Genomic DNA, 25991 nt, shown 5'->3' with positions numbered 1-25991 from the left:
AAGTATGCAAAATGGTGTCATAAATAATCCATTCATCCAACCACATACCTTAGCCAAGAAGAACCGCATGAAGAAGAAAAACCAAGCCATAAGAATTAAACTCTGACTCTAGCTCTCATCCTGATTTTTAGGCTCTTCCTGCTTCCTTCCATGTGACTCATTTTCACTATAACACTGATAAGAGCAGGAAGGCCTAGTAAAGATTTGTGAACATGTAATTTTTTTCAACTTGTCTCTATAAGGTAGGTCTAAAATGTAAACCCTCAGAGGCAAGAGAGGGTCTATTTCAGTTTTAGATATTTAATTGGTTTTGCTGCCAAATCAGTAAGTGATATCAACAAAGAAGATCCAGGAGGCTGACTGGGGCAGATATCTAGAACAATATAAGCCCCACTCTTCTGTGGTCCCCTCTCTGCTCAGTTCTTAGCTCTGTCTTCTATCTAGAAAATTCTTGGTGTCATGAATATGAGGAGTCCAGAGTCTCCAGAAGACAGCCTTCTGAGTCTGCAGACTCCTGCCATCCTGGGATGAACTGATTCACGTGATGAAAAGTATTATTCCAGAACATGACTGCAGAACTCCGTAAGGGATGGGACTTCACAAAGACCAGTGACACTTACATTTTTATATAAATTATCTTTTATTTCTGTAGCATACAAAAGGTATAAATATGATTTATATAAAACCAATCACCTGTATACTCAAGCAGAGAGTACATGAAGCTGGGGTATAGGTGTCTCAGAGCCAGACAGAGCAGGAGGAAGCAGGATTAGATCCAGTCGCCCCATCAGGCTCCCTGTCCCCAGACACTGTCATCTACTGCAGCTGGAGAGCAGTGAACAGCTTTCTGTTTTCGACCAGGGCGGGTCACACAGTACATCAGGACGGTGGTGCCAGAGGTCTGAAGGGCTTTAGGGCACTTCTATGAATGAGGCACTTGATGGGAAGCATGCCTGAGATGGAAACCAATCATGTCAAAACAAAGCAGGTAGGACTTGCCAGCAGGGGATGAGCAGAGTCTTTTCATCTCCCACATCTCTTTCCTTCGCATGGCTATTTGATTTGGAGCAAGGACCAACAGGAAGCAGAGCCAAAAAGGAATTCTACAGGAGGGAAATATAATGGAACAAGCACCTCTGATTCCTTGCCCCATACTGACAAAGAGTTTGGTGCATACAGGCTTCGGAGGTGACCGATGCTGAATGCAGAACTCACAAAGTTCCTGGATTCTCAAGATTCAGAGGCATTCTGAGACTGCGGAACGGTAGCAAGCAGAGTCCTATGACTTGTTAGGAAGTGCTAATTATCTGAAAGACTTGGCAAAACTCTTGTGATCTGTGAGGAAAAGTGACAGGAGCATGATCTGTACCAATAAGCCAGGCTTTAGGGAGCTGATAATATTTATGTTAAGAAGAAAGGCCCAAAGCTCTGCCTAACAAGGTCTGTGGAGCTCAGTCAGCTAGTGGATCTTCACCAAAGCTTCCCTGCCGCCTCTCTGGATAATGACAATGACAAGTGTTGATACAGGATGTCCTCTTACCTCTCACATGGTCTACAGGGTATGTGTGTCCTTCTATGCTAATGGCTCCGTAGTAAGATGGCTGTAGGAGGCACTCCTGGATTGGAAATGAAGGCCACTGTCATATTACTCTCAGGCTTCATTAGACTAAGTCACCTCTAGAGTTTATGCTTTCAGCCTCAACTGAAATTAAGACAATACGGTTCTCACAGCACTGATCACAAATTTGGTCACAGCAGTTTTGACTGCGATTGCTACCAGCCAACCGGCTCCAAGGGAAGAGAGGGAAGAGGGGCACGCTGACATCCATGCCTTCAAGCCCCACAAGGAAAGCAAGATAGCTCTCACAAATGCCACATTCCCTTTGATCAGGACCAGACGATACTAGATTTGTTTCCAAGTGAGCATTAAATTCTTCTCGTAGGCTGGTGAAGTGGCTGACACTGTCTCCCCACCTTGGGTACTTCCAGCAGGACACAGAATTAGGCTACCTGTGTGGACTCAAAATGATCACTGAGTTGGGGTTTTTCCCAGTTCTGAAGGTAAATGATGCTCTAGAAGCCATCATCACCAAAACAAAGTAAACACAACGTTTACTTTTCAAAAAAAATAAAAATAAAAATAAAAAATTTAAAAAGCCACACATGGACATAAAACTTACTTGAAAAAGAGTAAAATAAAATTTAAATATTTTATTTTATTTTATTTTTTTAATTAAAAAAATTTAAGGGGTACCTGGCCAGCTTGGCCAGTAGAACACATGACTTTTGATCTCAGAGTCGTGAGTTTAAGTTCCATGTTGGATGTAAAGCATACTTTTTTTTTTAAGATTGATTGATTGATTGATTGATTGATTGATTTATGTGAGAGAGAGAGAGAGAGGCAGAGACACAGTCAGAGGGAGAAGCAGGCTCCATGCAGGGAGCCTGATGTGGGATTCGATCCCGGGACTCCAGGATCAGGCCCTGGGCCGAAGGCGGCGCTAAACCGCTGAGCCACCCGGGCTGCCCATAAAGCATACTTTAAAAAAAATAATAAAAATACATTTTAAAAAATAAGGTAAAAGCTATGTGGATGGAACTGAGTACCTTTTTGGATCCAGTCCGTGGGACTGTTGCTTCCTAGAGTTGTCCATTTCCCACTCATATGACATCATGACCACAGGCCCATTCTGGAAGATGCCGAGAGGCCCATAGCGTAAAGAAATATATCTGGAGCAGGGGCCAGCAACCCAGTCCCCAGGCCAAATCTGGCCTGCTGCCTGTTTTTTGTAAAGAACGTTTCAGTGGGACACAGCCACACTCACTGGTTTATGAACTGGCCATGGCTGTGCTTGTAATACAACAAAGCTTAGCAGCTGTGAAGGACTCTCTGGCCATTTATGGAAAAAATGTGCAGACCTGAAGACTAAAGGCAATTTAGGGAACTGTCCCACTCTGGAAAGGTCTTCAAAAAAAAAAAAAAAAAAAGACCCAAGTATTTAATCATTAGACCTGATTCTAGCTGCATGTCTCCAAGCATAGGAAGTCTGGCTCTCAAGGTCTGAATCTGTGGGGCAACAGCCTCAGGAGTTACCAATGTGCTCTGGACAAGAACCCCTGTGCTGTCTGCATCACTTGCCATCAGGGAAATACAAATCAAAACCACAATGAGATACCACCTCACACCAGTGAGAATGGGGAAAATTAACAAGGCAGGAAACAACAAATGTTGGAGAGGATGCGGAGAAAAGGGAACCCTCTTACACTGTTGGTGGGAATGTGAACTGGTGCAGCCACTCTGGAAAACTGTGTGGAGGTTCCTCAAAGAGTTAAAAATAGACCTGCCCTACGACCCAGCAATTGCACTGTTGGGGATTTACCCCAAAGATTCAGATGCAATGAAACACTGGGACACCTGCACCCCGATGTTTCTAGCAGCCATGTCCACAATAGCCAAACTGTGGAAGAAGCCTCAGTGTCCATCGAAAGATGAATGGATAAAGAAGATGTGGTTTATATATACAATGGAATATTACTCAGCCATTAGAAACGACAAATACCCACCATTTGCTTCAACGTGGATGGAACTGGAGGGTATTATGCTGAGTGAAGTAAGTCAATCGGAGAAAGACAAACAGTGTATGTTCTCATTCATTTGGGGAATATGAATAATAGTGAAAGGGAATATAAGGGAAGGGAGAAGAAATGTGTGGGAAATATCAGAAAGGGACACAGAACATAAAGACTCCTAACTCTGGGAAATGAACTAGGGGTGGTGGAAGGGGAGGAGGGCGGGGGGTGGGGGTGAATGGGTGACGGGCACTGAGGGGGACACTTGACAGGATGAGCACTGGGTGTTATTCTGTATGTTGGTAAATTGAACAATAAAAATTAATTTATTTAAAAAAAAAAAAAGAACCCCTGTGCTGTGAATAGCCTCTCACCCATGTTAAGCTGTGATCATTGTCTGGGTCTGTAAAACCCAGAGAAGTTGAGTGTGTGTGTACATATGTGTGTGTGTACACATAGGCATATGTGTAAACACGCACATGTGTATAGACACATATACATACATTCAGGGATGACTCCCAAAGGGGCAGCCTATCGCTCTTCATGTCCTGGGGCAAAAGCAAAGGAGGCAATTATTGGCTTCTGAAAGCTCTGAGTGAGAAAGTTCGGCGCCGCTGTTTCCCTCATTCACAGGCTAGCTTGCTGTCAAAGCTAGAAAGGCCAATGGCAAAGGCCTGAAGTGCACACAGCGGGTAGTTGTAGTCCAGGGTGAACACATCGTCTGCCACACGTCCAAACTGCATGACTATGTAGTCAGCTAGAAACAGAAAGAAATTAGGACATTAGAAGATAATGGAGCTGTTCTGGGAAAAAGCCTACTTAGGATACACAGAAGACTCCAAATACATCAGTCAACCACCAGTTTCTTTAAAATGGGAAACCTTGAGAAGGATGGAAAGAGACATTGACAAGACTGCTAACAGTGAGCCAAGTTTCTATTTCTCTTCCTCTCAGAAAGCAGGAGGCTACTCCTGACTAGCATGAAATGGTCAGAGGAGGGAGCAGCACAAGCTCCAAGGGCTAGACATGCCGAGGAACCTTTACTGAGTGAGGGCCATTGTGTCTGCTTGCCAAACAGACTTTAAACAGACTTAAACTTTAAAACTGCCACTTTGGGATCCCTGGGTGGCGCAGCGGTTTGGCGCTTGCCTTTGGCCCAGGGTGCGATCCTGGAGACCTGGGATCGAGTCCCACGTCAGGCTCCCTGCATGGAGCCTGCTCCTCCCTCTGCCTGTGTCTCTGCCTCTCTCTCTCTCTCTCTCTCTCTCTCTCTGTGACTCTCATGAATAAATAAATAAAATCTTTAAAAAAAATAAAAAATAAAACTGCCACTTTGGGCAGCCCTGGTGGCACAGCGGTTTGGCGCCGCCTACAGCCCAGGGCGTGATCCTGGAGACGCTGGATTGAGTCCCACGTCAGGCTCTCTGTATGATGCCTGCTTCTCCCTCTGCCTGTGTCTCTCCCTCTCTCTCTATCTCTCTGTGTCTCTCATGAATGAATAAATAAAATCATAAAAAAAATTTAAAAAATTAAAATAAAATAAAACTGCCACTTTAGGGATGCCTGGGTGGCTCAGTCAGTTGAGCGTCCAACTCTTGGTTTCAGCTTGGGGTCATAATCTCAGGGTCATGAGATCGAGCCATTTATCAGGCTCCACACCCAGCGTGGAGCCTGCTTAGGATTCTCTTCCTCCCTCTCTCTCTTCCCCTTTCTGCCCCAAATAGATAAATAAGGCTTTAAAAGTAAAATACATAAATAAAACTGCACTTTAGCCTTTCCAAAGAAATAATTTCTTTCTTAAATAATTCTGCCGTGAACAGAACTTCTGTCAATGATAGGAAATGCTTGTTTCCCCACCATGTAAGAACATCTTTCCTCCTATTCCCACCCAGCCCTTCCTGCAGGCTTACGGTCATTGTCATGGACTATCTGAAAGTTCTTCACAGATGCCTGAGTGACCCGGCCATGGAAGTTCAGGACATAGGACTGTGTGTCATCATTCCAGACCGGGGCCTTGTTGTGCAGTTCAATCAAGTTCTCCATGGTTTTGTTTTGCCATTTGGAAAGCAAGCTCTCGTGGTCCTGTTTGAAGGAAAAATCGTTGTACTGAGAACCAGAGGAAATCATTCATTCTCAGCATTGTGATGTAGAAGGTAGAGTTGGGGAGTATTGTCTCCATTTCAGAAAGGGTACAACAGAAACAAAGAATGCTAAAAGTTAAGGCAGATTTTAAATTTCTGATAGATTATCTAGCATTTCTCTTTGCAGATTAAGTGGTTTCATGTCAATTTAGCAATTACTGTGCAATTGCACTTATCCTGATGTTCTGGAGTGATCACTCTCCTAGAGAAGGGTATGAGCTATACTCCAATTTGAGGTTCTGCAAGAATCAATACTTTTTGGTATTGATCTTGTCTGTATTGTATTCTTGTCTTTCAGATGCCTTTGCTGATTAAATATTTCTGTACTTACATTTCGTGCCTGAAATGGGATCCGTTCGTGATTCATATTCATCCCTGGAATGATCACAGACATTTTCCTAGGACCTTTAAATCCAAGTACATTTGTTTCCTGGAAGATAGGACAATAAGGCAGGGACTTGGAAACAGAAAGGAAAAAGAAGCCCACATTCTTAACACAAGACTTCCTTGGGCATGCAAAATGTCCAGTGATGATGTCAAAAAGACCAGAAATTATTTTATTACTTTACTGTAGGTAAATGAAGAGAGAAAGAAAAGCAAAAAAAGAAAAGTAATAGGCTGCTTGTAGCGGGCGTGATGGCTTCAAGGTTACTTCGTGGAGTTGGAGCGCTGGCCGCGCAGGCCCTCAGGGCTCGTGGTCCCAATGGAGTTGCTGCGGTGCGCTCAATGGCATCTGGAGGTGGTGTTCCTACTGATGACAAGCAGGCGACAGGGCTGGAGAGGGAGGTCATGATGGCTGAAAGGAAGGGGCTGGACCCATACAATATTCTAGCCCCAAAGGCAGCTGCAGGCACCAAAGAAGACCCTAATTTAGTCCCATCTATCACCAACAAGCGAATAGTGGGCTGCATCTGTGAAGAGGACAATAGTACCGTCATCTGGTTTTGGCTGCACAAAGGCAAGGCCCAGCAATGCCCTAGCTGTGGAACCCATTACAAGCTGGTGCCCCACCAATTGGCCCACTGAGCCTTTGCACTAATTTACTCAAAATGTGCTGTGAAGTTTCTTCTTTCCAATAAAGACTAGCCATTGCATTGGCTCCTTCTCCCATAAAAAAAAAAAAAGAAAAAAGAAAAAGAAAAGTAATACTGTACCTCCTTTTAAACCTAACGTGAACACTTGAATTTAGAACAGATTCTATTCTAGGCTTGAAACTTTATTCTTATTCTTTAGCGTTAAGTGAAATTTGAGACAATTGTGAGCAAACTGGCCAATGCTGTCATCATCAATAAATATTTATTTCTCAATGAGGACATGGCACTATATGATATACAGTGAGAATTATAGCTCAAATTACATAGGGCTTATAGCAGGAGGCAAAAAATTCAAATGCCCGTGTCAGCATAAGAAATATAGTCACCAGTATTGGGACAGATGGTAGCTACACTTCTGGTGAACATAGCATAATGTATAAATCCCTAAGTAGTATACTTGAAACTATGTGTGTCAACTATACAAACAGGAAACAATAATATTGTAAATATTTGAAAGTTGCTAAGAGTAGATCATGGAAGTTCTCATCGCAAGAAAAAAATTATAACCATCTGTGGTGATGGATGTTAACTAGACTTACTGTGATGATCATCTTGCAATATATACATATATAAAATCATTACATTGGGGCACCTGGGTGGCTCAGTCGGTTAAGTGTCTAACTCTTGGTTTCGGCTCAGGTCACATCATGGGTCCTGAGATCCAGCCTCACATTGGGCTCTGCAGTAAGGGCAGAGTCTACTTGGGGAATTCTCTCCCTCTACTGCTCCCACCACTCACATGTGCACACGCACTCTCTCTCAAATAAATAAATAAATCTTGGGGTGCCTAGGTGGCTCAGTTGGTTAAGCATCTGCTTATGGCTCAGGTCATGGTCTCGAGATCCTGGGATTGAGTCCACATTGGGCTCCCTGCTCAGAGAAAGTCTGCCTCTCCCTCTGCCCCTCGTCCCCTCTCATGCTCGCTCGCTCTCACTCTCTCAAATAAATAAATAAGATCTTTAAAAATAAGTAAACAGTTTTTAAAAACTAAAAAAAAAGTCATTACATTATACATCTAAAACTAATATGTCAATTATACCTCAATTAAAAAGAAAAAAAAATAGGCAGCCCGGGTGGCCCAGTAGTTTAGCGCCACGTTCAGCCCAGGGCCTGATCCTGGAGACCTGGGATCAAGTCCCATGTCAGGCTCCCTGCACGGAGCCTGCTTCTCCTTCTGCCCGTGTCTCTGCCGCTCTCTCTCTCTCTCTCTCTCTGTGTCTCTCATTAATAAATAAAATCTTAGAAAAAAGAAACATGGGATGCCTGAGTGGCTCAGTACTTCAGTGTCTGCCTTTGGCTCTGCTTCTGTCTCTATCTCTCATGAATAAATAAAATCTGAAAAAAAAAAAAAAAAGGAAACAAACCTTAAAAAAAACCTTAAACACCTGTCAGGCCAGGAAGACTATATATGAATAAAATAACACAGCAAATAGGTAAGAATATACGTTTGTGTTTGTATACCTATACATACATAGACATACATATGTACATACATATGAAAGTTATACATAATTGAAATATTTAATGGATTCTGAAGGTGGGAGAAAAAAAATACACTATGTTACAAAATACTAAGTCAAATGCTTCTCAGTCACATAGATAAAACCTCATGGGAAATGATGAGATTAATTTTTTTTAGATTAATTCTAAATTAAGCAAAAGTTAAGACTTTGCAATCAAAGCAACAGCTGAGTCAGGTTATTTGATTCTTGCTTTCTTTTACTCAACGCTTTGAGTGCCTACCTGCACTGGTCCCTCTGCTAGTGAGGATGTAGCAAAGAATAAGAGTTTGCAAATTGGTAGAGAAGGTTCATGTTGAACAAGCAGTAATAAGTATAATGTGTTAGTTACAAGAAAAAGCACAGGGTGCCATGGGATGTGTACATAAGGTAGACTCTATCAATGGTCAGGAAAGACTTCTCCAATGGCATCAATTGATTAGATAAAGGACAAGGAAAGGGAAAGGAAGGCTCTTGGATGAAGAAAGATCACATGGTGCAGCAAAGGAATGACAGGGGGCTGTCATGGCTAGAACAGGGGAACAGGAGGGGGCCAGGACCACTAGAGGAGTCTGGGAGGAAAGGCTAACACATTAGGGCTTTATTCTGGATGCAATGGGTAGTCGTTAGAAGATTTGAAACAGGAAAACTACAGGATCTACTGAAGCTCTGTTTTAGGAAAACGAAAGAGCAGGTAAGACAAGAAATGCGGAATCAGAGAAGGAGACAAACCGTAAGAGACTCTGAACTCTAGGAAGTAAACTAAGGATTGCTGGAGGCGAAGGGGTTGGGGGATGGGGTAGCTGGGTGATGGGCATAAAGGAGGACGTGGTGGTGAAATGGGTGTTGTATGCAACTGATGAATAATAGAACTCTACCACTGAAACTAATGATACACTATATGTTAATTGAATTTGAATATAAGAAAAATTTTTAAAGAAAAAAATAAAAAATAACCAAACTTGGCAATTCATAAATAATTAAAACTTGAATATACAGAGAAAAATGCAACCAGCAACAGAAGAGGAGGATTATAGAAATAGAAACAAGCTTGGGAAGGAAGATCATGAGCTCAGTGTTGGGTAAGTTTCAAGTGTCAGCAGGACACCCAGGAGATTAGGGAAAAGACTCAGAAAAAGAGTGCTTTACGAGAATGGCACATACGTAACAGATGGCTGCCAACTCCTGCCGGACATAGGCCTTTTCTACCAGGCCTTGGGCCTTGGTTGGGCTGACACCATGGTCATAAACTGTAAACTTGGTCCCCATGAGGTTGGATCTAGAATCGAGAGGACAAAGTTGCCATTAATGATCTATATTTTTTCTCCTACACAAATATAAATCTAGGACAGGTATGGAACAGAATGGAAGCCCTTTTGCCATTTTCCAAATATTCATCACCACTGTTTCAAAGATCTCTCATTAACATAAGGAAGGGACTTAGATGCTCTGTGAACTTTTTTTTTTTTTAAGATTACAACATCATACATGCTCAGAGTAAAAAAAGATACAGATTGCTCTGAAACTACAGGAATAAAAGTATCAGAAAGAATAGGTCAGTGATACAAGGCTGCTCTCACCTGAGCTTGCCAATATAACTTTCCCCTTCACGAGATAAATCTGTTGGATCAGTGGAAATAAGGTAGTTAGATGTTTTGCTCTTTTTCCGCTTTCTACCTGCAAGAAGAAATATCTGGAAAAAAGAAAAAATGCCAGTCAAAAATGTCAAGAGAACCACCACAGTCTGTCCTATTTACTTGGCAAATGTTTAGCAAGTGCCTATCATGTACCAAGCAGTCAATCTTTTGGTCTTTTGTTTTTTAACAGGCTTAATTCACCTTAATTTTTCTTGTATAAAAACTTCATGATGGCAACAGCATCTGGTGTGGGTCATTACAAGATGGTCAGTGAATGCCTGATAGGGGGCCTTGGTGAAAAGAGTCTCTTCCCAGAGTTGAGATGAGACAGCTGTGGGTCTTGGAGATGGCATCAAAAGTGGCCTTGGCGAAGTTGCCCAGGGTGGCTCTGCAGCCCCTGGCCCACGTGTAGCAGCCCATATGATACCAGTGCCCCTGGGGATGGGGATGTGGTGCACCAGCACAGAGCTGCAGTGTCCAGTCACCTCACAAGTGATGGTGTGGAGCTTTCCAGTCTTGTTCTCCCAGAGACCTTGCTGCACTGGGACTAGAGATCTTGGCCAGAATGATGGTCTTACAGAAGTCAGTGGCTACCTCGTTGGAGCATTAACACCCAGACGCATGTGTCTGTTGTAATTCCCAATGGCAACAAATGCCTTGAACCCAATCTGCCTGCCAGCATGGGTCTGCTTTTGCACAGGTATGATCTTCAAAACCTCATCCTGGAAGAAAGATCCCAGGAATACCTCAAAGATCACAGATTCCCTGATGGGCAGACGGAAAAGATAGATCTCCTCTGGGGACCTGAACTTTATGTCCTTGACAAGACAACCCAAATTGGAGAGAGGCACCCACTCCTCCTGTCACACTTGTGTATCCTTCCCATACCCTACTGGACTTGGACAACAGGGAAGCAGGAGAATGGCAATAACTAAGAAAGGGACTGTGGAATCAAACAGATAGGGGTTTGACTCGGGCTCTGCCACTTAGCATGATTTGGGGCAGGTACGTCACTCCTCAAGCCCCAGCTACTCATCTCTAAAGCAGAGATAACAAATCCTATCTTACAAGGTTGTGATTAGGATTGTAGAAGATTATATAGACACAAAGCACTAAGCACATGCCCAGTGCATCATAAACACTTAATAAATTAGAGGTTATAATAACGATATCAATCATCATCTCATTTCTATGCTCTTAAAATCACCAGCTTAGACTTGGTAGCATAACAAAATACATTGTTCATTACCAAGTATTAAATTGCCTCAAATTTGGTTGAAAGTACATTAGAATTTCTAGAGTGAGAAATAAGACATTTAACTTGCATATCCTTCTATAATTCCAATTCCTTCTATTCCCTAAAACTTGCTCTTTCTTCCAGCGTCATGTTCTACCGTAATTAAAATAAAAACCAGAGAGCCCACAGTAACACCCTCCCTCCACCAAAAAATAGGATAGAGGTGCAAATGATTACATTAAAATATTATATTCCATTTTCTTATATTCTTTTTATTTGGAGTAGAGTAGATTTTACCTGAGACTATGAGCTCTTTGAAGATAGAACACAGGGATCCCTGGGTGGCGCAGCGGTTTGGCGCCTGCCTTTGGCCCAGGGCGCGATCCTGGAGACCCGGGATCGAATCCCACATCAGGCTCCCGGTGCATGGAGCCTGCTTCTCCCTCTGCCTGTGTCTCTGCCTCTCTCTCTCTCTCTGTGTGACTATCGTAAATAAATTGAAGATAGAACACAGCAACTGGGAATTAATGAATACAGTCTGCTTCCAGCCAACTTGTTCCGATGCCAGTGTATTCTCCTATCCTAAGACCTTTCAACAATCTATTCCCACAATATTCTTCCCCTCTATCTCAAGATCTGTCTCTTAAAAGAATCAATTCTCGGGACATCTGGGTGGCTCAGCAGTTGAGTGTCTGCTCAGGGTGTGATCCTGGAGTTCTGGGATCGAGTCCCACATCGGGCTCCTTGCATGGAGCCTGCTTCTCCCTCTGCCTGTGTGTGTCTCTGCCTCTCTCTCTGTGTCTCTCACGAGTAAATAAATAAAATCTCTAAAAAAAAAAGAACCAAAAAAAAAAAAAAAAAAGAACCAATTCTCATACCTTCCGATTTTCATCCTTTTCCAAGTGCATATAGTAAGTGGGGAAGAGACCCCTGTCCATTCCTTTTTTATCCCTGGTTATCCGACACTTTACTGTAATACCCCGAGGGGCAGGACTATATGCAAAGTCCTCTAAATTCTCCACTTCTCCCAGCTGGTTATCAGTTTGTTGGGATGCAGAACCAGAAGCTCCTGTATCCTGAAAGAACAGTCATACATGAGCAATAGGAGGTTGGATCAGAAAACGTACTCTCCTCAAGAAACAATTAATGGACAAAATAATTTAGTGATTTACTCCTAGTCTCTAGTCTCCTGACAAAACAAGGGGAAACTCTGAGAAGTTAAATAAGTATATGAATATTGGAAATAGTGAAGGAGCTAAGTACAAAAGTGGGATATAACTCCACTAATAGCTGGCTTGAGATGAAGGAAATTAGGGAGGTCATGAACCTCAAGACTAAATTTGACCTTAAATCTTTTGAAGGAACCTTCATTCAGTAATCATGTTTAAATACTAGACATACATTTGGGAAATAGTTAAATTAGTTCCAAAGGAAGAAGTTTCAGAACTACATACTGTGGTTGATTTCTGGCTAGAAGCAGAATTGGGTCTCTCTGCCACTGAATATGGTGAATGACATAATTTTTTTCCTTCTTCCTCCCCATCGGTCTCCTCTTCATCAAAGTTCAAACTACCTGAGATACCTGGCAGAAAGGAAGAACTGTCAAAAACTGCCAACATTGGTTTAAAAAATAAATCATCGATCCAAATATAATTTTAATTTTCTTGCTTAACACATTCCATCTATTCTGACTTAAAACATAGCTATAGCTACTTCATCCAAATTTTGACAATTCTTTCTTCATATTCTCACTCAGATCTATCCCTTGTTTTCCCTTTCCATAAAGAATTAATATCCAGAATAGAAAAAGCACTTCGGCAACACACATGCACCAACAACAAAACAAACAACCCAATTGAGAAGTGGGTAAAGGACATGAATAGACATTTCTTCAAAGAAGACATATAAATGGCCAATAAGCACACGAAAAGATGCTCAAAAGCACTCGTCATTAGGGAAATGCAAACGCAAATAAAAAATAGAAAATAAGTACTGGCAAAGATGCAGAGAAATTGGAACTCTTGTGCAATGTAAAATAGGGCAATCACTGTGGAAAACAGTATAGTGGTTCCCAAAATATTTAAAGATAGAATTACACATGTGGTAATTCTATTTCTGGGTATGTAACAAGAGAATTAAAAGCACAGACTCAAACAGATACTTATATACCAATGTTCACAGCAACATTATTCACAATATCCAAAAGGTGGAAACAACCCATGTATCTATCAACTGATGAACAGATAACACATGGTAGCCTGTGTCAGAATTCCATTCCTTTTTATTTCTTTTTCTTTTTTTTTTCCATTCCTTTTTAATATACAGTTCTGGAAATGGATCGTGGCAATAGTTGCATAACAATGTGAATGTACTTAATGTCACTGAACTGTACACTTAAAAAATAAGTTTTATGTTATGTATATTTTACCACAATTTTAAAAATTCAATGATCTATTGTTCTCTACATCAGTTACTTTTTTTTTTCCAGCATTTTGTTCATCTCTAGTCTAACTAATTAGAGTTGGGAATGTTTGAAATGCTATTACCTTGGATTTATGAAGTACTTTTTATAAAAAAAAATTAAAAACTATTTGATTGGGCACCTGGGTGGCTCAGTGCTTGAGCATCTGCCTTTGGCTCAGGTCATGATCCTGGCGGGATCAAGTCCCACATCAGGCTCCCCACGGGGGGAAAAACCCTATTTCATTAAAAAACTATTTTCTCATTTTATCCTCACATTTTTAAAAAAGATTTTATTTACTTATTCATGAGAGACACACAGAGAGAGGCAGAGACAAAGGCAGAGAGAGAAGCAGGCTCCATGCAGGGAGCCCGATGTGGGACTCAGGCTATCTTATTTATCCATTCATCAATCAATGGACACTTGAGCTGCTTCCATATCTTGGCTATCATAGATAATGCTGTTTTAAACATAGGGGTGCATGCATCCCTTTGAACTAGTATTTCTATATTCTTTGGGTAAATAGTAGTGTGATTGCTGTATCATAGGGTAGTTCTTGTTTTAACTTTTTGAGGAACCTCTACACTGTTTGCTCTTTCTTATTGATACGATGTATTATGTGGATTGATTTGCAAATATTGAACTGCCCTTGCAACCCACTTGAGTACGGTGAATTATTTTTTTAATGTATTGTTGGATGATTCAATTTGCAAGTATTTTGTTGGGGATCTTTGCATCTATGTTCATCATCAGAGATATTGGCCTAGAGAACCTATTGGTTCTCTTTTTTTGTGGTATCTTTATCTGGTTTTGGTATCAGGGTAATGCTGTCTCACAGAATGAAACTGGAAGTTTTCCTTCCTCTTCTATTTTTTGGGATAGTTTGAGAAAAATAGGTATTAATTCTTTAAATGTTTGGTAGAGGTCACCTGTGAAGCTATCTGGTCCTGGACTTTTGTTTGTTGGGAGTTTTTGATTACTGATTCTGATAACTGATTTTTGGGGTTATTTTCTGGTAATTGGTCTGCTCAAATTTTCTATTTCTTCCTGTTTCCATTTTAGTAGGTTATATTTCCTGGAAATTTATCCATTTCTTCCAGGTTGTCCAATTTGGTTGGCATATAATTTTTCATAATATCCTCTTACAACTGTATTTCTGTGCTGTTGGTTATTTCTCCTCTCTCATTTGTAATTTTATTTGAACCACTTTTCTTTTTTTCTTGATAAGTCTGGCTAAAGGTTTATCAACTTTACTGATTTTTTTCAAAGAATCAGCTCCTAGTTTCATAGATCTGTTCTACGTTTTTTTTTTTTCTCCTTTAATCTTTATTATTTCCTTCCTTCTGCTGGTTTTAGGGATTTTTGTTGTTGTTTTTCTAGCTCCTTTAGGTATAAGGTTAGGTAGCGTATTTGAGGTTTTTCTTGCTTCTTAAAGTAGGCCTGTATTGCCAGAAACTTCCCACTTAGATTTGTTTTTGCTGCATCCCAAAAGCTTTTGAACCACTGTGTTTTCATTTTCATTTGTTTCCATGTACTTTTTAATTTCTTCGTTCATTTCCTGGTTGACCCCTCCATTGTTTAGTACCATGTTATTTAACTTTCAGGTATTTGTGGTCTTTCCAGAGATTTTCTTTTTCTTGTAGTTGACTTGTAGTTTCATAGTGCTATAGTCAGAAAAGATGCATGGTAGGACTTTGATCCTTTTGAATTTGTTAAGGCTTGTTTTGTGGTGTAATATGTGATGTATTCTGGAAAATGTTCCATGTGCATTTGAAAAGAATGTGCATTCTGCTGTTTTAGGATGGGATGTTCTGAATATATCTGTGAAATCCATCTGGTCCACTTTGTCATTCAAAGCCACTTTCCTTCTTGATTTTGTGTTTGGATGATCTCTCCATTGATGTAAGGAGTGTTAAAGTCCCCTATTATTATTGTATTATTTTCAATTAGTTCTTTTATGTTTGTTATTAACTGGTTTTTTTTAAGATTTTATTTATTTATTCATGAGAGGCACAGAGAGAGAGGCAGAGACATAGGCAGAGGGAGAAGCAGACTCCCTGTGGGGAGCCTGATGTGGGACTTGATACCAGGACTCCAGATCACTACCTGAGTCCAAGGCAGACACTCAACCACTGAGCCACCCAGGTGCCCTTGTTTTAACTGTTTTGTGTATTTGGGTGCTAACATGTTGGGTGCATTAATATTTACAGTCATTATATCTTCTTGTTGGATTGTCTCCTTTACGATTATATAGTGTCCTTCTTTATCTCTTGTTACAGTCTTTGTTTTAAAGTCTAATTTGTCTGATATAAGTGTTGCTACTCTGGCTTTTTTTTGACATCCACTTGCATGATAAATTTTCTCCATTCCCTCACTTTCTTTTTTTTTTAATTTTTTTTTATTTATTTATGATAGGCACACAGTGAGAGAGAGAGAGGCAGAGACACAGGCAGAGGGAGAAACAGGCTCCATGCACCGGGAGCCCGATGTGGGACTCGATCCCGGGTCCCCAGGATCGCGCCCTGGGCCAAAGGCAGGCGCCAAACCGCTGCGCCACCCAGGGATCCCCATTCCCTCACTTTCAATCTGTAGGTGTCTTCTGGTCTAAAATGAGTCTGTTGTAAGCATATGGGTGGGTCTCATGTTGTTTCTTTATCCATTCCGTCACCCTAGGTCTTTGGTTTGGATTGTAAATTTTGTAAAATTGTAAATTTTGTCCATTTACATTCAGACTAATTATTGATAGATATGTATTTATGCTATTATATTACTTGTTTGGTGGTTGTTTCTGAAGATTTTTCTTTGATTCTTTCTTGTCTTTGTTTCATGGTTTGTTGGTTTTCTTTAGTGATATATTCGGATTTCTTTCTCTTTATTCTTTGCATATTTATTAGTCGTTTTTGACTTGTGGTTCCCATTAGGTTTGCATATAACATCTGCATATAGTGATCTGTATTAAGTTTATGGTCATTTAAGTTTGAAACCATTCTTTATTCCTCTCCTCCCTACATTTAGGTATATGGTATCATATTTTATATCCTTTTATTTTGTGAGTTCCTTGATTTATTTTTTACAGAAATATTCATTTTTACTGCTTTTGTGTTTCCTATCTTCACACTGTCATTTTTGGTCTTTCCTTTCTATTCAAGACCCTCCTTTAATGTTTCTTGCAAGTCTGGTTTAATGGTCACAACTCCTTTAGTTTTTGTTTGTCTGGAAACCCTTTATCTCTCCTTCTATTCTGAAAGACAGTCTTGCTAAACAGAGTATTCTTGGCTACAGGTTTTTCCCATTCAGCATTTTGAATATATCATGCCACTCCTTTCAGGCTTAGAAAGTTTCTGCTGAAAAATCTGCTAAACATTCTTATGGGGTTTCCTTTGTATTGTCTTCTTTTGACTTGCTGCTTTGTTTATTTATTTGTTTGTTTATTTATGTGAGTGTATAGGGGGAGGGGCAGAGGGAGAGAGAGTCTCAAGAGGACTCTCTGCACTGAGTGTAGAGCTTGACATGGGGCTTGATCTCATGACTCCAAGATCATGACCTGAGCCAAAATCAAGAGCTGGCCACTCAACTGACTGCACAGCCCAGGTGCCCCTGCCTTGCTGCTTTTAATATTTCTTCTTAACCACTATATTTTGACATTTTAATTACAATATGTCTCGGTGTGGATTTGTTCTGTGCCTCCTCAATACAGATATTTGTTTTTTTTTCTCAGATTTGTTTTTTTTCTCAATACAGATATTTGTTTTTTTTTTTTTCTCAGATTTGTTTTTTTCCTTAGGAACTTTTCAGCAATTATTTCCTCAAATAAATTCTCTTGCCCCTTTTCTCTCTCTCTTTTTGTGACTGCTATAATACAAATGTTATTGTGTTTGATGGAGTCACTGAGTTGCCAAAGTCTATTCTAGTGTTCCAAAATTCTTTTTCTCTCTTTTGTTCAGCTTGATTATTTTCCATTACTCTGTCTCTGAGGTCGTTAATTTGTTCCTCTGCTTCTTCTAGCCTGCTGTTCATTCCATCAAGCATATTTCTCATTTTGTCTATTGAGCCCTTTTTGTCTGCTGTTATTCCTTATCTCTGTATTAATGGTCTCACTGATGTCCTCCACTCTTTTCTCAACCCGTGAATATCCTCATGGTCATTGTTTTAAATCCTCCATCAGGCATGTTACTTATACCTGTTTCACTTAGATCTCTGGCTATGACCTTGTCCTATTCTTTCATTTGGGACAAATTCCTCTGTCTTCTCACTTTGTCTCTCAGTGCCTGTTTCTCTGTGTTAGAAAAGTCAGCTGTGTTTTCTGTTCTTGAAGGTAATGGCTTTATCAAGAAGATATGTTACAGTGCCCTGCAGTCCCGTTTCTCAAGGCCTGGTGCTTCCAGGAATGTGTGCTGCATGTGCTCTGCAGTTGTGTCCTGTCTGCTTTATCCTTCAGGATAGTCATCTGCAGAGGTTCTCTTTGCCTGTTATTGGCAGTGTTTAGTCCCTGGCCTGAATGTGGCATGTTTTAATTAGGTCTACTCTGGTCTGTTTGTGAAATGAGACCTGTTACCACTGCCAATGGAACTGGGGCCTCACACTTCCAGGTCAGGAGACAAAACGTGGGCAGGGGTTTGGCCTGGGGGAGGGATTTGGAGAGGGGACTACCCACTTCAGGGACTGAGGCATGCATAACTAGGAAGGGTGAGCAGATCCAAGGGTGGAGTGGGGCTTGGTGTAAGCAAATTAGGTAGTGAGTGTCAGTGTTGCACTGGTTCTCACAGGTGGCTATGTGCCTACGCTAAGGAGCAGGGGAGGGAAATGGCACCTGCCAGTTTCTTTGTTCCTGGAGGGGTGTCTCCATGAATGCTCTCTCTCTGGGAAATGCTCCAAGATGAGCAACTAACCTTCCCACTGTGTGCCCTGGGCACTCTTCAGATCATTGTTTCTACGCTGTATGTCCACAGGTCGTTTGCCTGCCTTTTCTCTAGGAACTGCGCGGCGCCCTCCAAGCTCTCCTTGAGCAAAGCCCACTGACCTTCAGAACACCAAGCTTTAAGCCCTGATGCTCGCAAGAACTCACGAAATTCAGCCCCTCTCACTTTCCAAGCCAATTGCTATAGGGGCTCTAGTACTATATGTGCACTCCCCTGTGTGAGTCTGTCTCTTGCCCTTCTCCACGACTCCACCTCCCTCCCTACCACAGCAGCTCTGATCCACTTTTCTCCCAAACCACGTCTCCATGCTTCCTGCCTTCTTCAATGCGGCCTCTTCTCTACCTTTAGTTGTGGAGTATGTTCTGCCAGTCTTCAGGTCAACAGGGTATTCAGGATGATTTGCTAGTTATGTAGTTGTACTTGTAGGGCGAGGTGAATCCAGGGTCCTCCTACTCTGTTGCCATCTTCCCCTCCTACACCCACTGTCCACTTTAAACTATAATAAAGCTATTATTAAAAAAATTCTTTGGTTTTTTTCTTTTGCTTTCTATGTTAACAGAAAAAAACGTTAACCTTCTGTGCTTTTGTAGCAAAAAGGCATAAAACTTCACAATCATGTGGATATTTTCACTTAGTACTGTTTGCAAATACCATTTTTATACAAAGAACTCAGCTTATGTGAATATATATCTTAAGATGGAAATCAAAGATTTCTCCCAAACTTGTAGAAAAAACAAATCGAAAAAAAAAAAATCGAAAAAAAAATTAAAAAAAAAAATCGGACCCACTTAAGGGACATAATCTACCAAACTGCTACATTGTAGATCTTAATCATAGGTTCCTGTTACTCTTTAAGTAAAGTCCAAATTTCCAGTATGGCCTATATTTGACTATATAATCAGAGCCTACTTATCCCTCCAGGCTCCCCTCTCTCTCTTTTTTTTTTTTTTATAAATTAATTTTTATTGGTGTTCAATTTACCAACATACAGAATAACACCCAGTGCTCATCCCGTCAAGTGTACCCCTCAGTGCCCGTCACCCATTCACCCCCACCCCCCACCCTCCTCCCCCTCCACCACCCCTAGTTCATTTCCCAGAGTTAGAAGTCTTTATGTTCTGTCTCCCTTTCTGATATTTCTCACACATTTCTTCTCCCTTCCCTTATATTCCCTTTCGCTATTATTCATATTCCCCAAATGAATGAGAACATACACTGTTTGTCCTTCTCCGGTTACTGTGGCCAAGTTCAAAAAGGGTGTTGCCTGAGTTCTTCTCTGGGATTTTGATGGAATCTTGTCTCACATTTAGATCTTTCATCTATTTTGAGTTTATCTTTGTGTATGGTGCAAGAGAGTGGTCCAGTTTCATTCTTCTGCATGTGGATGTCCAATTTTCCCAGCACCATTTATTGAAGAGACTGTCTTTCTTCTAGTGGATCGTCTTTCCTCCTTTATCGTATATTAGTTGAGCATAAAGTTCAGGGTCCACTTCTGGGTTCTCTGTTCTGTTCCATTGATCTATATGTCTGTTTTTGTGCCAGTACCACACTGTCTTGATGAACACAGCTTTGTAGTACAACCTGAAATCTGGCATTGTGATGCCCCCAGATATGGTTTTCTTTTTTTAAAATTCCCCTGGCTGTTTGGGGTCTTTTCTGATTCCACACAAATCTTAAAATAATTTGTTCTAAGTCTCTGAAGAAAGTCCATGGTATTTTGATAGGGATTGCATTATACGTGTAAATTGCCCTGGGTAACACTGACATTTTCACAATATTAATTCTGCCAATCCATGAGCATGGAATATTTTTCCATCTCTTTGTGTCTTCCTCAATTTCTTTCAGAAGTGTTCTGTAGCTTTTAGGGTATATTTTGAGAACCATTTGAATGGTAAATGGTTCTCCAACCTTTTATTTTCAGGTTGTAGGTGTCCTTCTGTCTAAAATGAGTCTCTTGGGGACAGCAAATAGATGGGTCCTGTTTTTTTATCCAGTCTGAAACTCTGCGCCTTTTGATGGGGTCATTAAGCCCATTCACGTTCAGAGTTACTTGAACTTCTTCTTAAAGGGGAGTTTTAAGAGTCCCCCTTAAAATTTCTTGCAGAGCTGGTTTGGAGGTCACATATTCTTTCAGTTCCTGCCTGTCTTGGAAGCTCTTTATCTCTCCTTCCATTTTGAATGAGAGCCTTGCTGGATAAAGTATTCTTGGTTGCATGTTCTTCTCATTTAGGACCCTGAATATATCCTGCCAGCCCTTTCTGGCCTGCCAGGTCTCTGTGGAGAGGTCTGCTGTTACCCTAATATTCCTCCCCATGAAAGTCAGGGACTTCTTGTCTCTTGCTGCTTTAAGGATCTTCTCTTTATCTTTGGAATTTGCAAGCTTCACTATTAAATGTCGAGGTGTTGAACGGTTTTTATTGATTTTAGGGGGGGATCTCTCTATTTCCTGGATCTGAATGCCTGTTTCCCTTCCCAGATTGGGAAAGTTTTCAGCTAGGATTTGTTCAAATACATATTCTGGCCCTCTGGCCCTTTCGGCGCCCTCGGGAACCCCAATTAAACGTAGGTTTTTCTTCCTTAGACTGTCATTTATTTGCCTTAATCTGTCTTCATGGTCCCTTAATTGATTGTCTCTTTTTTCCTCAGTTTCCCTCTTTGCCATTAACTTGTCTTCTATGTCACTCACTCGTTCTTCCACCTCGTTAACCCTCGTCGTTAGGACTTCTAGTTTGGATTGCATCTCATTCAATTGATTTTTAATTTCTGCCTGATTGGATCTAAATTCTGCAGTCATGAAGTCTCGTGAGGCCTTAATGCTTTTTTCTAGAGCCACCAGTAGCTGTATAATGGTGCTTCTGAATTGGCTTTCTGACATTGAAGTGTAATCCAGATTTTGTAACTCTGTGGGAAAGAGGGCTGTTTCTGATTCTTTCTTTTGAAGTGAGGTTTTCCTTCTAGTCATTTTGCTCAGTGCAGAGTGGCCAAAAACAAGTTGTATTGGAACACGGGGGAGTATCACTGGTCCCTCTAGCTGGTCTTCTGGGGGAGGGGCCTGCTGTGCTGATTTTCAGGTGTTAGCACTTGGGGGAGCTGCTCTGCCCCTGCCTGCTGCAGGGCTCAGCGGGGGTTGTTTACCCCCGTCAGGCCCCAGGAGGAACAGTCGCAGTTGCTATGGCAACTCTGGAAGCCTGGATTCAGCCTCCGCAGGAACTACGGGGCTCGGGGCTCTCGGTTCTCCGTCCGCAGGGCCTGGAGGCTCCGGGGCGGGGCCGCTGATCTGCTCAGCTCGGGGCAGGAGCGTCCTCGCTGTCTCGGGCCCTCCCGGCCTCTGCCTGTCCCGGGGGAGGCCGGATCCTGGGCTGTGTCCCGGCGCCCTGTGCTCCGGGGCCTGCGCTGGTGGATTCGGGCTCCCGCCCCGCAGCTCCCTCCCTGGAGCCGCCGCCCGAGCCCCTCCGAGCTGCTCTGGTCGGTCCCTCCGTCAGGCTCCCCTCTCTAATCCATCTTTGTACCTCATCCCCTCACACTGTGTGCTCCAGCCATTCTGAACTGGTGAGCTCCTCCTCCTGTATCAGGCTCTAGCTTGGATATTACTTTCTCTGGAAAGCTTTCCAAACCTTCAGCTCTAGGTTAGGTACCTCTCTTGACACTCTCGTCTATTTAAGTACGTGATTCTTCCATTAGAGTAAACACTTCAGGAGGGCTGGAACCCACTGTAGCCTTAGTGCCTATAACTAACTGCCCAATATATAGTACAGCCTCAGTACCTAGTGAATTTGTTTGAAAGTATATCTGTTCTGCATTCTGTGGTAGAATCTCCCAATTCACACATCCCAGGATCTACAATGCCGGCCTATTACAAAGCAGGCACCCAATAAATACTTATTCATGACTGGATTTCAGTCTTCTCATCTGAAAAGGGAACACTTAATTCCTTCCCACTATAAAATTATTTTTATTTTTAAAAAATATTTTATTTATTTATTCATGAGAGACACAGAGAGAGAGGCAGAGACATAGACAGAGGGAGAAGCAGGCTCCCTGCGGGAAGCCTGATGCGGGAATTGATCCCCACACCCAGGGATCACACCCTGAGCCAAAGGCAGACGCTCAACCACTGAGCCACCCAGGTGTCCCAAAATTATTTTTCTAAGAAGGAAAGAAAACTACAAGAGATCCCTAAAATACATAGGAATATCTGTGGAAATGATAACTCCAACTGGCAGAAAGTAAGCTCTAGTGAAAAAAGTATTAGCTTAAGTATATTTTGATCTAATATGTGTTTCTGTTCAGCCACTACTTATCTTTCCCCTTATCACTAGATCAATATAAACTGTGAAATGGAGGCCAAGTAGGGGTGTTGACTGGCAACTTTGTCAAAAGAAGGGAGTGGGAACTAAAAATGTCAAAAAGAAATAGCCACATATAGTAACTAATGTTGCTGATAATTTATATGTAATTATCTTATTTTTCTCAGGCAACAGAGTAAATACTACCATAGTTGACAATGGTCAATTCTCAGACGTCAAAGATGCCTAATACTGTCTCACCTCTGTAAAGCCATAAGCCACATTCCAAGCAATTTTGAATCATCTAGATTGTTAACTGACAATGAAAGAAAGGAAAAGAAAAGATTATACATGGCTACGATGATTAACTGCCTTACAATCATTACCAATCCTCACCATGTTTTTGGAGAATCTCCTGGAGATCTGGCTTGGACACAGTATCCAAAGCGCCTTCTCCATCAACACTTCCTTCGGTATCCTCTTCCACAGCAGAAGAGTCTACTGAGACAACATGAAGTTTGGTTTCCAAATCTTGAGCATCTGGCTTCAAGAAGGCAGCTGGACCATCAATGCCTAGGGTACAAAAGAAAGGAAAAAAGAGGAAAGTATTATCTGTTATTTGGCTGGGTGGTTCTGGTGTATATGATTAGAATTAAGAACCAAAAAGCATTTCACTTCTTCCTTAATATCCACATGGACATTTGTCAATAGAGGAACTCAGGACTGGTGTTCATTTTATTAACATGTTCTGACTGTTACCAAATAAAATGTACTTGATGTTATACTTTAGAAACCAAAGAATGAGATCATGAAAACAAAGCAGGCCCCTCAAAGTTCAGATCCTGTCCAAGTCAACAGCTCACCACTTCATGTGGTCCAATGAGTCCTATCTATTGGAAGAATGGGTGCTCTCAACTACTCTTGGCATCGTGGCTTATTCTGTCATGATGCAACAATCAAGACTGTATGTTCCTCAAATAGGCCCTTCTGGACTAATTCATTTGGCAGTGAAAACAACAGTTTTAGGATGGACACATACTGCAAGGTACCTTCCACTGATCAAACCATTGCTTTTATTTTAATTCAAAGACCCAGAAGATTTATGAAGGTACCTAGTAATGATGCTAATATTGTCCCTCTGGTCCATCTGAGAATCCTCCTGCCTTCTGCTAGGTTTTTGAAAACTGTACCCTAGGGGGAAGGAATGCTGCCTAAACACACACCATGTAGGATGACCTCATTCTGTGGGGTATGAGGTTCCACCAAAGGAGTTTGCTCCTCGCTACCTCTTGGCTTTGATCGACGTAGCCTGGCTTCTGGATTTGGTTGTACCATGAGCGGCTCAAGGCGCTTTTTTCTCTGCTTCTTCTCCAGCAGGGCTCTCTAGGGAAAAAAAATATGATGTTATAGCCAGGAGAGTTATGACAAGACCTAGCTGCTTCACACATTTACATTTTTTCACTAATCCTCACAAACCTCTTATAAACTAATTTATCATGCTTGAGACATGGAAAAATTGAGGCAAGAGAGGGACAAGGATTCACTCATTTTGTTTAATAAATATTTACCAAAAACCTTAAAAAATCTATTTAAAATGATACAAATGCATTTCTAGTCAAGCTGAGTCCATGATCCAAGTTATTTAAAATACTTACAGTATCATATTATTATTTGAGGATGGTCACAAGTTTATATAAAAACATATGCATAGGAGAAAAGATGAAGAAATACAGTAATGGTGATTACTTCGGGTGGTAGGATATGGATTTTTCCCCCTTTTTCTAGTTTTCTATATTTTTCCTAATTTTTTTACTTTTATAATGAATAGAAAAATAAAACTTATTATCCTCTAAACCTCAAATTATTTTCCATTTTAATCAGCTACAGAGTAGTAAGTTTTGCTTTCTTGCTCATTTTTTACAGAATGAGAAATCAAACAAATCTGGGCCAAGGATAAAAAGGGAAATAAATTACATTCCAAATAGAAGGCAATTACTCTGTGGCTAAAAGTGACACAGAGAATATGGTAACAAGGAAAGACAGGGAAAAAGCATGAGGACTATGAGAAAAAAGTCCAACAACATGAAAAGGAAAGTACTAGTATATATATTATTTTTAAGCTTTGGCAATTAAGAGCTTATAATACCTGGAAATTATTATGGATCTGGAATATTTCAGAATAGGAGAGTGCCAAGCCCCAACCTAAAAAATTAAGCCATGATTTTATTTATTTATTTTTAAATATTTCTTTTTTTTAAGATTTTATTTATTTATCCATGAGAGACACAGAGAGAGAGGCAGAGACACAGGCAGAGGAAGAAGCAGGCTCCATGCAGGGAGCCCAATGTGGGACTCAATCCCGGGTCTCCAGGATCACGCCCTGGGCCAAAGGCAGGCACCAAACCACTGAGCCACCCAGAGATCTCAAGTCATGATTTTAAAGCAAAGATATTATAACTTATTTTATTGTTTCTTAGGCAAAAATCTATTTGCTTTTTTTCATTCAACTGCTTTTAAAAAGTGCTACTAGAAAGAAGAGTTACTCAAGGGGTGAGACTATCCATAAGAAAGGAAGTATGATTTTTCCTCAACTGGGCTGATGAAAGCTTGTGAATAAATTCAGAGGACACAGAAGAAACAGAACTATTCTTTACCCAACCTTGTGAATAAGAAAAAAGACTAGGGAGATAAGGTAATGTGCCCAAATGGACTAACCTGTCAAGAAAGAATAAAGGTCAAAGGAAGCTAGGAAGAATAATTGACATTTCTGAGATTTTGAAACTCATGAATTAATATGAATAGACAGATCTTAATGTAATAGGAACACTAAATATGTAGCAGCCATAATGAACTTCTCCCTGCAGAACTTGCTGATATGGTTCTTCCAGCAACTGAGAAGTCTCACATAGGGGATATGCTGAAGAGATGGGAAATATGAAACATAGAGGCATAAGAAACTGCCAAATCTGCTCTATGTGGCCAGTTATCTAGCCTCATATAGTCTCATACCCAGCAATAACCAAGGAAGCACAACCACAGGCCATAGCTAATCCATTTTGTTAACATTTGTAAAGAAAAAATGTTCTATGGAAAGGGGACAACTGGGGTGCCAGGGTGACACAGTTGGTTAAGCACCCGATTCTTGAT

At 41.1% G+C, this 25991-nt stretch overlaps 2 protein-coding genes across 3 annotated transcripts in view; one reads left to right on the top strand and one right to left on the bottom strand.

Annotated features, from left to right (window-relative positions):
* Positions 1–641: 641 nt before the first annotated feature.
* Positions 642–25991, bottom strand: part of TULP3 (TUB like protein 3) — a 74364-nt gene continuing 49014 nt past the window's right edge. Inside the window, exons 3-11 of one of the 2 annotated variants that reach the window (XM_055315428.1) lie at positions 24068–24227; positions 23241–23417; positions 12633–12760; positions 12057–12254; positions 9885–9997; positions 9469–9583; positions 6043–6141; positions 5481–5652; positions 642–4327 (exon numbers count right to left, since the gene is read on the bottom strand). In XM_055315428.1, the coding sequence (XP_055171403.1) occupies positions 4194–4327; positions 5481–5652; positions 6043–6141; positions 9469–9583; positions 9885–9997; positions 12057–12254; positions 12633–12760; positions 23241–23417; positions 24068–24227 (1296 nt within the window). In that variant the 3' untranslated portion in view covers positions 642–4193. The remainder of the gene's footprint in view (positions 4328–5480; positions 5653–6042; positions 6142–9468; positions 9584–9884; positions 9998–12056; positions 12255–12632; positions 12761–23240; positions 23418–24067; positions 24228–25991) is intronic. The other variant, XM_055315429.1, reaches the window with a different exon arrangement.
* LOC129503401 (cytochrome c oxidase subunit 5B, mitochondrial-like) lies at positions 6162–9453 on the top strand. Its single transcript, XM_055315437.1, has one exon. It carries the CDS (start codon positions 6348–6350, stop codon positions 6735–6737), a length of 390 nt encoding a protein of 129 aa, XP_055171412.1. The 5' UTR covers positions 6162–6347; the 3' UTR covers positions 6738–9453.

This window comes from Nyctereutes procyonoides, unplaced genomic scaffold (assembly GCF_905146905.1).
Source record: "Nyctereutes procyonoides isolate TBG_1078 unplaced genomic scaffold, NYPRO_anot_genome, whole genome shotgun sequence".
NCBI classification, from domain to species: Eukaryota; Metazoa; Chordata; class Mammalia; order Carnivora; family Canidae; genus Nyctereutes; species Nyctereutes procyonoides.
The sequence above is the reverse complement of the archived record's forward strand: the minus strand, read 5'-3'. Positions and strand labels throughout refer to the sequence as shown.